The following is a 14,095-nucleotide window of genomic DNA, read 5'->3' as shown; positions in this document are numbered from 1 at the left end:
GGGAACTTACTAGTGTATGATTATGATAAAGAAATGATTTTAAAAAATGTGATCAGGAAAAGCTGAACTTTGCAGTAGATGATGTTGGGAAAACTGGATGGCCATCTGGATGGAGTTTTGTCCATATCTCACATTCTACCTCAAGATGAACTCCAAATGTATCAGATTTCATGTAAAAGATAAAACTATATATGTTTCATTAAAAATATGGACAGATTGGAATGAGAAAATTCAAGTAATGCTCAAAATCTAATATCTGTAAAAGAAAAGATTGATAAATTTGGCTACATAAAAATTTAAATCCCTATTAGTCAAATAACTACACCTCCCGTATGCCCCGCCTCAAAAAAAAAAAAAAGGAAAAAAATCCTGAAACTCATATAAATGACCAGTCTCTTTAATAAAGCTCTTATAAATCATCAAGAAAAAGACAAGCAACCTAGTTTAAAAAATAGGTGAAAGATAATGTACAGACAGCTCACAGAAAATGACATATAAAGTGGTCAGTCTCATACTGAGATACTGCTTTTCTCACATATTGGATTTGCAGTCCTCAGAAAGTTAAACATACTAGTATTTGGCAGGGTTATAGGGAAACAGTCATTCATACATGGCTGGCTGGTGGGCTACACATTAACATCTCCTGTGGAGACCAATTTGGCAATGTATTTCAAAGTCACAGACGCATTTATTTGACCAGGAATTGTGTTTTGAGAATTTAACCTACAGGTGTACCTGCAAATGTATGAATTAATGTATTGACAAAGTTTCTATTACAACATTATTTATAATAGGAAGTGTTTGGAAATTAAAAGGGGTCTGGTTAAATAAATTATAGTATGTATGTCTATCCATCAGTGAAAGATACCAGCTGTCAGAATGAGAGAGCTCTTTTTCTACTGGTAAGATCTCTAAGCTACTGAATTAAAAAAAAAAATTGGCCGAACACTGAATAGAATATGCTGCCTTCACATAAGAAAGAAGGAAAAATTTTAAAGAGGATATATTTGTTTTTGCTTATGCTTGTGTCAAGAAACCCTGGAAAAGAAACATACCCAAACAAATAAATGTAGTTACCTATAGAGGGACAAAGATAAGAGAAAGATTTTTTTCCTGTGTAGATTTTTTTTCAAATGATTTAAATTATAAAGAAACAAGGATACTTAAGTGACAAAACTTAAATTTTAAAATGTCTTATTTCTGGAATTGCTAGTTAAAAAGGGAGAGAAGAAGAGGGAAAAAAGTGGGAGAGAAAAACATGAAGATGGTGGAGTAAAAAAGGAAGGGGAAAGAAGTATTAAAGGAGAACAAAAAACAAAGGATTAGAAATAAGGATAGCGAACGTGGATGATCAAAAAATAAATGACTATGGATGAATTTGTGTTTACATTCATCTTTGGCTGACTTAGCCATCATAATTGGTCTATTTAGTTTAGGGGGCTGTGAAAGGTTTTTGTTTTTGTTTTTGTTTTTGTTTTTGTTTTTTTAAAGCAGCAAAGGAGCATTTGTACAGATTGCTTTTAAGGCATTAATATTTCTAGTATCTTTTTGTTAAAGGAAATTTAATGTTGCTTCTAGTTAAACAAGCTCTTAATTCTTGATCATCAGTTAGTATGTAGCAGATAATTTAAACATGAGTCTTCCCCATTTAATTTATTTTAAATTTAATTACCAGCCCTTTGAGGCAAGAAATAATTTTATTTATCTTGGATGGTGTCAGTTACGTTATCATACAGTATTAGAATTACAGCTTTATTTATGTATAATTCACAATAATAAAAATCTACCCCTTTAAAGTACACAATTCAATAGTTTATAGTATATTCACAGAATTGTACAACTATCTCCACAATCTAATTTTTAGAACACTTTCCATCATTTTAAAATCCTGTACCCACTCCTTCCAGTACTAGGCAATGTTTTATCTACTTTCTGTCTGGGTTGCCTATTCTGTGTATTTCATATGAGTAGAATATATGGTAGGTGGTCTCTTTTGTCTAACTCCTGTCACTTAGCACAGGGTTTTAAAAGTTCATTCTTGTTGTAGCATTTACTTCTATTCTGTCTTTATAGCTGTATAATATTCCATGTTTGAATGTACCACATTTTGTTCATCAGTTGATGGACATTTGAGTTGTTTTTACTTTTGGGCTATTATGAATAATGTTTTTATGAATATTTGTGTTCAAGTTTTTGTGTGGAAATACATTTTCAGTTCTCTTGGGTATATGCTTTGGAGGGAAATTGCTGAGTCATATGGTAACTCTGTGTTTAACATTTTAAGGATCTGCAAAATTGTTTTCCAAAGCAGCTTCACCATTTTATCATCCTGCCACCCAAATATTAGGGTTCCAGTTTCTCTACATCCATGCTAACAGTTTTAACTGTCTTAGGGTGTGAAGTGATATCTCATTGTGGTATTAGTTTGCATTTCCCGAAAAAGTAATAATGTTGAGCATCTTTTCATGTCCTTATTGGCTGTTTGTATATTTTCTTTGGAGAAGATGTTGAGCATCTTTTCATGTACTTGTTGGCTATTTGTATATTTTCTTTCAGATCCATTGCTTCTTTTTAAGTTAGATTGTCTTTACTGTTGAGTTGTAAGAGTTCTTGTTATACTGGATATATATCCCTTATCAGATACATGATTTGCAAATATTTTATCCCATTCCATAGATTGTCTTTACACTTTAAAAAAAAAACATAACTTGAAGTTTATAATTTTAATCCTTTTAAAAAGCATACAATTTAGTGACATGAAAAATTGTATACAAAATTGTACAAACAAGAATCTGTAGCATTAAGCAATAAGTCTCCTTTCCTCCCTCCACCACTGGTAACCTCTGTTCTCCTTTCTATCCCTATGAATTTGTCTACTCTAGGTACTTAATATAAATGGAATCACTCAATATTTGTCCTTTTTGTTTCTGAATTCTTTAACTTAGCATAATTTCTTCAGTGTTCATCCATATTGTATCATGTATCACTTTCATTTCTTTTTATGCTGAAATAATATTTCATTATTTGTATATATCACATTTTGTTTATCCATTCATCTGTTGATGGATACTTGGGTTGCTTCCATCTTTTGGTTATGAATGCTTCTATAAGCATTGGTATACAGATCTCTGAGTGAGTCCTTGTTTTCAGTTCTTTTGGGCAAGTACCTATGAGTAGGATTGTAGGCTTGTGTGATAATTCTATATTTAACATTTTGAGGACTTGCCAAACTTTCTCACAGGAAGCTACAGCATTTTAACTTTTCGCTTGTGTCCTTTGAAGCACAAGTTTTTAATTTTACTTATTTCTTGTTTGGTTGCTTGTGCTTTTGGTATCATATCTAAGAAATCACTGCCTAATCCAAAGTCAAGACTTATTCCTGTGTTTTCTCCTAAGACTTTTATAGTTTTAGTTTTTCCATTTAGGCCTATGATCCATTCTGAGTTAATATTTGTATATAATGTGAGCTTGGGGTCCAGCTCCATTGTTTTGCATATGGGTATCAAATTATCCCAGCATTATTTTTGAAAAGACTAATCTTTCCCCCACTAAAGTGCCTTAGCACCTGTGATGAAAGTCAGTTGGCCATAATATAAGGGCTTATTTCTGGACTCTGAATTCTGTTCCTTGATATATATATCTATCCTTATGCCATTACCACACTATCTTGCTTACTACAGTAGCTTACTTGTAAGTTTTAAAGTTGGAAAGTGTGAGTCTTCCTACTTAGTTTTTCCTTTTCAGGATTGTTTTAGCTATTTTGAATCCCTTGCATTTCAATATGAATTTTAGGATCAAGTTATCACCCTCTATTTTGACTGAAGTGGGGTATATTACCATTATTAACAATATTAAAGTCTTCCACTTCATGAATGTCATGCAGAATTAATTGGATTCTAATCAGTTCATTAATTTTCTCTTTCATACTTTCTCATTTTGGGGAAATGACTTTAACTTATGATATTAATGAGCTCTGTCATCGACATTTTTTATTTCAAAATATGCACCCGTTCTTACTTCTTTTTAAAATAACACCTGTACTCTCCTTCGCTTTTCATCCTAGTTCCTTTGGATCTTGTTCTTTTGATTATTCATCATAATATCCTATTTCAGTTTTAGGTTAGTATTCATATTCATTTTCTCTTCTTCACTGGTTCCTTCTTCTCTACCTTTGGATAAATCCATCTCCCCATCCTTAACAATACTTAATCTTGAATGGATTTTCTCCTATTACTTCTCATCTCCTTTTTCTCATTTCTTTCACTTCCAAACCTCCTTAATAAGTGATCTTCTCTCCCAGCATTTGTTGCTTCATTATTTATTCACTCATTAACCTCTTGGACAAGTACCTTAATGTTTATGCACTTCAGTATTTCTTTTTTATAAAATAAGTGAATTGATCTAAATTAGTTGTGTTAGATTCTCATTCTAGCCTCTAAACCCTTGGAGTCCTTGCTCAGAGCCTCTGTACAGAAGTGGAGCTGTTCTGACCTGAGTTTGGGGTGACAAGCTTAGAACCAACCATTTGCCACACCAGCATCAGCCTTTGGAGGTCTCTATGGAACCCCTGAGAGCACAGTTTGAAAACCATTGCAGAATCCCTTCAACCCTAAAATTTGGTTAACTCCATAGCAATTACAAAAGTTGTGTTCTTGAAAGTTCGAAATAATTTTCTTGTTGCCAGATTAAATTCTCTTCTCCTGTACATTTTATAATATCTAAACCCTTGATTGCTCTGTTTATCGCCACTAAATTTTCTTTCCTTGGCTTTAATCACATACACACAATCTCTTTAAGGACTATTCAGCTTAGATTCTAATACTTCCAAGAAGCTTTTCCAAATCATACCAGTGCATGATAACATTGTTTCCACTAATATTCCACTGTAATAATCATTTATGCCATTCATTTGGTACTTAAAAATTGCACAAAGTATTTTGAGCTACACAAAGATAATTTAGGCCCAGATTATGACCTAAAGAAACATAGTCTAGTAAAAACAGAGTTGTACAAAATAATTACTAAGATGAGAATAATGAGTGCCATGGAAGAAATGCAGCTAAAGTTCAAGAAGATAAAGATACCTTTCCTCTGGGGGAATAGGGCAAAGGGTCCCAGAGGAGATCGGTTGGGCCTTGGAGGGAATGTAGTGCCTGAACACATAGAGGTGGGCATGCCTGACTGAAGGAGCAGTGTGGATCGAGGCAGAAGTAGAAAAGCATGAAATGGTAGGTTCATTGATTTGGCTGGAGGAAAAGGTTAAGAAGCAAACCAGTGGGATATAAAGTTGTGAAGGTAAACCAGAGCTGAATATAGTTTTGTCAGTTGTTTCTTTATAATATGTGGACCTTGTTTTCCCAATTAGGTCAAAACTCTTTGAAGACAAAGAGTTTTGTATCTTATACTTTTAACCTCCTGCAATGGGGTTATGAGTGGAGGAGACATATTCAGTAAACTTTTGTTGAATGTATGAAAAGTACAAAAAGTAGTTTCCCAAACAAGCATTGTTCATGATAACTTCTTGTTACACCCTTCTGTTTACTTAGGCTGTAGCTTTATCAGTAACAACTATTTTTGATCTTCTTAGTAATGGTTCCTTATAGCAAAAAAGTCCTCAAACAGCACTCAATTTAATTTATTCCCAAAGGAGAGTATGGCAACTTTAAAAGCCATTTATTTATAGGTTCTTGTGGTAAAGTAATTCTTTATTTTCCAATATTTTTTATGTTTTAAACTTTTTATATCATGTACCAGGTGAAAAACCATTTCGCTGTGATGAATGTGGTATGAGATTCATTCAAAAATATCATATGGAAAGGCATAAGAGGACTCATAGTGGAGAAAAACCTTACCAGTGTGAATACTGTTTACAGGTAAGAGGTGGTTTGAATTTTTTCTTAACCACTTTATTGAGGCATGACTGACATTGAGAGTCTTTTATCTGAAATTAAATTATAAAGTAATTCTAATAAATGTAGAAAATGGTACTACTCAAACTGCTTGAAGAACTTCCTAACTGTTGTTGATTAGGTTTATGACAGTTTGTTCAGCAAATTAGTTTGGAATTGCTCATATTATTATATCTATCTTTATATTAATTGCTGTTTTTCTTTTCTTTTCTTGGTTGACCAAAACACAAACTAAAACAAAAAACTCACTTCTGAACTTTGAAATCAACAGTATTTTTCCAGAACAGATCGTGTATTGAAACATAAACGTATGTGCCATGAAAATCATGACAAAAAACTGAACAGATGTGCCATCAAAGGTGGCCTTCTGACATCCGAGGAAGATTCTGGCTTTTCTACATCACCAAAAGATAACTCACTGCCAAAAAAGAAAAGGCAGAAAACTGAGAAAAAATCATCTGGGATGGACAAAGAGAGTTCTTTGGACAAATCTGACCTGAAGAAGGACAAAAATGATTACTTGCCCCTTTACTCGTCAAGTACTAAAGTAAAAGATGAGTATATGGTAGCAGAGTATGCTGTTGAAATGCCACACTCTTCGGTTGGGGGATCCCATTTAGAAGATGCCTCAGGGGAAATACATCCACCTAAGCTGGTTCTCAAAAAAATTAATAGTAAGAGAAGTCTGAAACAGCCTCTGGAGCAAAATCAAACAATTTCACCTTTATCCACTTATGAAGAGAGCAAAGTTTCAAAGTATGCTTTTGAACTTGTGGACAAACAGGCTTTACTGGACTCAGAAGGCAATGCCGACATTGACCAGGTTGACAATTTGCAAGAGGGGCCCAGTAAACCTGTGCACAGCAGCACTAATTATGATGATGCCATGCAGTTTTTGAAGAAGAAGCGGTATCTTCAGGCAGCAAGTAACAACAGTAGGGAGTATGCGCTGAATGTGGGTACCATAGCTTCTCAGCCTTCCGTGACGCAGGCGGCTGTGGCAAGTGTCATTGATGAGAGCACCACAGCATCCATCTTAGATTCACAGGCACTGAATGTGGAGATAAAGAGCAATCATGACAAAAATGTTATTCCAGATGAAGTACTACAGACCCTGTTGGATCACTATTCCCATAAAGCTAATGGACAGCATGAGATAACATTCAGTGTTGCGGACACTGAGGTGACTTCTAGCATATCAATAAATTCTTCGGAAGTTCCTGAGGTCACCCAGTCGGAGAATGTTGGGTCAAGCTCCCAAGCATCCTCATCAGATAAAGCCAACATGTTGCAGGAATACTCAAAGTTTCTGCAGCAGGCTTTGGACAGAACTAGCCAGAATGATGCCTATTTGAATAGCCCGAGCCTTAACTTTGTGACTGATAACCAGACCCTTCCAAATCAGCCAGCATTCTCTTCCATAGACAAGCAAGTCTATGCAGCCATGCCCATCAACAGCTTTCGATCAGGAATGAATTCTCCACTAAGAACAACTCCGGATAAGTCCCACTTTGGACTAATCGTTGGTGATTCACAGCACTCATTTCCCTTTTCAGGTGATGAGACAAACCATGCTTCTGCCACATCAACACAGGACTTTTTGGATCAAGTGACTTCTCAGAAGAAAGCTGAGGCTCAGCCTGTCCACCAAGCTTACCAAATGAGCTCTTTTGAACAGCCCTTCCGTGCTCCATATCATGGATCCAGAGCTGGAATAGCTACTCAATTTAGCACTGCCAATGGACAGGTGAACCTTCGGGGACCAGGGACAAGTGCTGAGTTTCCAGAATTTCCCTTGGTGAATGTAAATGATAATAGAGCTGGGATGACATCCTCACCTGATGCCACAACTGGCCAGACTTTTGGCTAAAAAAATGTGTAAATAATACTGGCACTTTAGAACAGATTAATCAAGAGTGGGGTTACTCTGTGTAAAATGGAGTGCTGTACAGATTTAAGAGCAATGCGTTATAACAAGTTAAGCTGATATGAATAGCAAGATAATCCAATAACTGCATTTTGTTTGGTTAGTCAGCATTCTTTGAACTGCCTTACATGTTGTCACCTTTATAGAAGCAATGCATTACTTGTTTTAGATCAGAAACTTGCTATTCCACCTACATCAAGTTTAAAAGGAAAAAAAAAGACTTTCGCACAATTGTTTCCTAACTGATAACATTGTACATTCTTAGGAGATTAGTAATTGTGTGAAATTTACTCATACTGTTTCTAAGTTTTTCAGCATAGTCATGGCACTTCAGCAGGGAATCTGAGTATACTTTACAGAGTGAACTTATAAGTTTAAATGTCAAGAGAATTATGGCTTAAATAAATTAGTATGTCCTATAGGGGGAAAAAAAGAAACCAAGAAACCACCTTTTAAAAAGAGCGATATGCCATATACCCTTGATTTTCATTTTGCATTATGTTGACATGGTTTTTTTTTTGAGAAAAAAAAGTAATAAAAATCTGATAGTCTAAGACTCCACTATTTAAAAGCCTAATTACTTTTAAAATATGCATACTTTCTAAACTTTTACCAAAATGCATAACTGTTGAAGCGTTCACTTCTCTATGAAAGTATGCATATTGGTGTCAGTTTCTTTGTACAGTTGTACTTAGATATTTTTTATGATTTTTCATGTGCAGATATCAAGGTTTTGAAGTTTTAGTAAAAAGATATTCTGTAGATTACATTCCCAAGAACATAATGCTTACACAAAATGTATATTCCACATTTTAAAGCTTAATTGTATTTTACTTTACCTATACACTTCAGTTAACATAGAGCACTTAGAATCTATTTGGTATTTTTGATTTCTCAGAGTAAAAAAAATTAGATTTTTAGGTTTGATATGGTTGTGTCATAATCATCTCATAATTGAAATTTTTAATTTTTGGCAATAAAAGGAAATTGGGTATCTTTGGAACTGTAAAACCTGGTTTAATCCTTCTCTTTCTAGAATCTTGATAGATTGGATAATTAAACAGTATCCAGAGAAACTAAAGAAATGGGCATTTTAATTGCTTATTTTATCTTGAGTTACTTTTTAATGAACACTGCTCATTACAATTTTACAAACCAAAAGTGTTTACTAATTCTAGTAACTTCAATTTCTTTTTCAGCTAGATGAGTGATCGGAAACTTTTTGTTGCATTTCAAAATCTAAATAAACTACAGACTTTATCCTTATACCACGAATGTTTTTTTTTTTTAATATTTGTCTTAAAATGATACAGCATGGTACAATAAACAGTGCTTTTATACATATATACATATTATATATATACTTTTCTAAAGAACAATGGTTTGAGTTACACTTTGGACAGTTTAATTTTTGGAAATTAACATTAGTTATATTGATTTTATTATCTTCCTTAATTTGTTCCAACTTTTTGGTTTCTTATTTTAAATTTCCACCATCTTTGTCACAATGCACATATTGATAGAGCACCAGTGATGATCTAAAATTAGTACCCTTGGATGATGAAACTGTTAATTTCCATTCTAACTTTTAGATTGGCCTTACAGATCTACAGCCTTTGTTTCAGTATAGAATGTTATACACTTAAATTATTTTTTTCTTTTATTTAATGTTATCCCAAGACTGTTCTCATAAAGAAAGGGAACAAAGAAATAGCCACCCTTAACATCTTTTACATTTATTTTGAATATATTGGTGTTTTTATGATAAGGAATGTAAGTTATGTTTAATGTGGTTTCCTCTACACTTTGGTTATTAAACTTTGCTTGAAGTATTCTCCCATTTGACAGCTGTCTTTGCTGCCAAATTTTTCTAGAATTTTAGACTTCTTTGAAGTAAATATTTAACTTCTGCCATTATTGACTCTGAAGAGTGGTGTGTGTCATGTTGCACATCACAACCTCAAGAAGGCTTCATTCAGGCAAGCCCTTGCCCATGGAACTGTGCTCACCCTCGGGAGGCAGTTGTGTTTTTCACGTACTGCTATCGGATGGTAGTAGGCATTATTTCCTGAGTTGGCTTTTTGTTTTTTCTTTTTTTAAGCCCAATCAGTATTTCTGCTCTGTTGAGAACGTGTACAGCATGAAGCTTTTTGTTTGTTTGTGTTAACATCACCAGCACAGTTTTTAGAATGTGGCTCTACTGCTGAGCAGTTAGGGGAAGCTAAGGAGGGAAGGCCTTTGAAAGTGGCAGTCACGCAAGCAGAAGTTCAGGTGTTGTATTCCTGTCTTCAACACATTTCTTTACATAATGGCAGACTTTTCTACCACATTATAAGCATTTTTGAGATAAATGATACTTTGGCATAACTTACTGACTTACCACTTAAGTATAGTCATTGCTCTCTTACTGTGAAATTCTGCATGCCTACCAGAGTTACCTTGCATTTATCATATGATAAATATCTCAACATCTCCCCACTTTGGTTCAGAAAGTTACTTAATTTCTATCTGGGCATTAATAGAGAAAGCAAGTAGCCTTTTGTGCTACTTTAAATCAGAATATTGAGGATATGAGATATCCTTTTGCGATTTTTTTTTTTCATTTCTCTCGGTGAGCCAATTGTTCTATGAAAACATGCTCTTACACCCTTAAACTTGGTGAAGTGTGAGTGAGGTGTGCTTTCTTAGGACACATTCTCACATTTGGAGATTGGAAATACCACATTAGATGAGGAAATATCTCTGGAACATCTAAAAGTGTGTGTATGTGTTTTTTATTTTTTAACTTATTGCACACATATTTCATTTGGTTCAGAATACTTGAAGTGGCTCTTAGATTTTTTGGACCTACTTGCAGATTTTCTAGTTGATACCGTAGGAATCCATCCTTTTTGCTCTGGCTGAGGGTGGTCAGTGGTTAGGAAGTTTCCTCGTTCTGAGAGGCAAAAGAGGCCTTGTGCTCAGGGTAGGCTTCCATTTCCACAGGCCAGAGAAACTTGCAAAGTGCCAGCTAAGTTAGCTCTCCTGCCACTTCTTTCATTTTGTTAATTTGGGTTTTTAAAGGGCTGTTTAAAAAAAAAAAAAAGCCGGGAAACTTTAAAAGTAGGCATTACTGTAAAACTACATTTCTTAGGCTTAGAACATTTTAAACTAGAACTCGTTTTTCACAGTATACTTACTTGAAGAAGCACTATTATAATCAATGAGCAACTTTTTGACTCTGCCATTTAATTTAAACCTTTTCCGTTTCAAATTGCTTTATTTCAGGGAAATAATTTTCCAGTTTTTGCTATATTCTGCAAATAAAAACCATATGTTTCCTTTTTTCACTTAAACTTTTGGTAGGAAACAAACTAAAGCAGACAAACATTTCTTGTTGTGTTTGTTGCTTTCTTTAATCCAATGGATAAAAAAGTAAAACCCTGTAAACATTATTTTATTTTTTTATGCAATACCATGCTGTAAATATGGTTCATCAAATAAGGATGTACCTGTGATTGAATCTTTAATTCTGCACAGTTAGAGTTTATATATAAACGTGTCTTGACAATCAAGGACTTTTATGTGAGTCTTCCTTTATGATGTTTATTAATGTTATGCATTCCATTTGTTTTGAAGTGAGTACCAATGTGCTAATTTGTATTGTCTGAAAGTATGTAATGTTTTTACAGCTTGTTTTTAAGAATCTGTAAATATGTACAAACAGATCACAGTACTGCTTTATGTTAGAAGGCATATGATGTTGTACTGTATGTAAGCAATAATACATAGCAGTGCTAACTTTACAAGTAGCATCAGGAAAGTTCTAAAAACATTTCAGAGTTATTAATTATCTTTATTTCATTTAATAATGATTATCTTTAATCAGTTTTATAAGCAAATTCCATTGTTCCTCCTATGGGAACATAACACTGTTTACACAGCATAATTGAAGTTGCAGGGGAGACAGGCTAAATCTGACTTCATCTGTACTCATTTTCACTAAGCATTGAATGGCCTTACCACTCTTCTGCAAGATGGAGGAAGACCGCAAAACTTAGTGCCCATCACACTGAAGGAAGGGGGTGTGTTTTTTTTTTTCCTGCTTCTGTACTGCTACCTAACTTTGTGGTTTGCTTTGGATTTTAATATTTGTTTCTGTTTTAGATTCAAGCCCATAAGTTTTGAGGTGACTTCAGCTCCATTGTGAAATAGTTCTCTTCATATTTCAATAGCTACATTTCAAGAATTCTAAACTTTCTACTTTGATTTTTAGATACTTATTTTTCAACCTTGATTTCTCAGCTGATCAGATGAATTTATTCAACTTCAATACAAAGAAAGACAAACCTATTGTAGTTTGAATTGAGTAGATTAGTATACTGTACAGAACAGCTAACTATTTGAACACACACATCACTGCTTTAGAAACAAAACCGCCAATTTATAAATGTATATGACCTACATTTTATAGGAAAAATGTTTTTAAATGCTAGTCATTTATATAATGTGCTTTGAAGGATTTGCTAGTCCACTTCTGTCACTTTTTAGTACACTGGTATCTTTTATATGTAATGTATGCTTTTTATTATTGTAGCAAAGCATTTCACTAGAAAGAATTTTGCAACAATATGGGGGAAATTTTTCATTGTTGGATTTGAATTATACTGGATTTTATCTGTGTAGTCTTAATTGTCTTTATTTTAATACTGTCTGGAAGGGAACTTGGTATCCAAATAAAGCAGGTAACCTCATTTTACTTCAAGGGCATACTGTGTAGTGCTGAATTTAATCTGGAAATCTGATGATTTTGAAAAGAAAAACAAGTTTATAAAATTGTACAGAAGAAATTAAATGTGTAATGGAAATCCTGATGGTGGAGCACGTTGAATTTTCTGATATATAGTGTTTTCCTGGGATCCCCTATGCCTTCTTTGTATTTCAACTAATAAAGGAAAATCCCTGTCATTGAAACTGGTAGGATAATAGGATATTCTGATTATACAGTATTACTCTTCCTGTCCCGTTTTCTGACCCTTTCTCAATCACTGTAAATTTTATTTTCTATTTCTTAACTGATAATTAAACATGTACATAATATAGACATTGTTGTATAGAACTGAATGAATTGGGTTGCTAAGCTTGAATGCGTAACTAAGCGGCAATATTATGGGTACTGAGAATTTATAAAATGCCAGAACCAATTTACAGGTGAAAGGGGAGCGTCATGTGTCCTGGGGAGGTCACAGCCGATGTTTCTTCAGCCCCCTGGGAAATCAGTGTGAAAGAACGACAAACTCAGTATCTGACACAAGTGGGTTTTTCCTTCCCCACCTCCCCTCCAAATATATGAGCACTAAATTTCAACGTCTACTCAGGTGAAAATTGCTTTGCAATGAAACTTATCACATTGAAATTTTCACTGTTAAATAAAAAGATATTTGTGATATTTTTAAATACAAATTTTCACATCAGTAGTCAACAGCCTGGCAATTGAAATTCGGTAAGTAAATATATTTTAAAATACATTTTACCTTCCAAAGAGAATTGTTTTCAAACAATTGGGAGGATTTTTTGTTGTTGTTTAAATGCGTTTTTTTATTGTCATTGTAAAAATAAAATTTTGCTTGACCCCATATTATGCCATGAATGAATTGCTGAGCCTTTATAATACAATGAAAGCTTGTTTCATGCATAATCATGGAACACAGAAATGTTCTTTAAACTGACCTATTCATTAAGAGGTTTAACGAGTTTCACAGCTTCTGGCATTACTGTCATGTAGTTAACCTTGCCATTTGGAGTTTATAATACTATTTTATGTATTGTGATACTAAAGGAAGTTGTTTTGTTTTATTTTTAATTGAATTATTAGACTAATTTATATTTGCAAATTCTGCATTTTAAATGTGGACACTGGCTGTTTGAAAAATAAAATACAGAATTCAGTTTTATGAATAATTTCCTAGCTGAATTTTTCACAATATTCTGAACCAAATAACTAATGGTAAATTTATTTAAAAACCATGGTAAGAGTAATAGTAAAAAGAGAAAAAAAGATGTCTGAATGGAATTAACAGTTCATTAGACAAACTGGGTAACAGCAGGGCCTTTACTGTAGCTCTGTGTAGAATGTTACTATTAGGCAGTTCTAAAATGCAGGAGTCAAATGTTAACTGTCATCCAGTATTTTAGACTTGAAATATGTCTAATGTGGAGCTAAGAATATATGTGATTTTTTTCTTTATGGATAATACTCAGTTAACTTACATGGGATTTT

The 14,095-nt window shown here is 33.7% G+C and overlaps 1 protein-coding gene across 6 annotated transcripts in view; it reads left to right on the top strand.

The window, feature by feature from the left end:
- ZNF148 (zinc finger protein 148) overlaps positions 1-12,919 on the top strand; it is a 106,482-nt gene extending 93,563 nt beyond the window's left edge. For all 6 annotated transcript variants that reach the window (XM_074365067.1, XM_074365039.1, XM_074365055.1 and 3 more), the window contains 2 exons: positions 5,755-5,873; positions 6,181-12,919. In XM_074365067.1, the coding sequence (XP_074221168.1) occupies positions 5,755-5,873; positions 6,181-7,779 (1,718 nt within the window). In that variant the 3' untranslated portion in view covers positions 7,780-12,919. The remainder of the gene's footprint in view (positions 1-5,754; positions 5,874-6,180) is intronic.
- The last annotated feature ends 1,176 nt before the right edge of the window (positions 12,920-14,095 follow it).

Source organism: Camelus bactrianus, chromosome 1 (genome assembly GCF_048773025.1).
Source record: "Camelus bactrianus isolate YW-2024 breed Bactrian camel chromosome 1, ASM4877302v1, whole genome shotgun sequence".
NCBI lineage: Eukaryota > Metazoa > Chordata > Mammalia > Artiodactyla > Camelidae > Camelus > Camelus bactrianus.
Note: the sequence above shows the minus strand (reverse complement) of the source record. Positions and strands in the feature narration are given on the sequence as shown.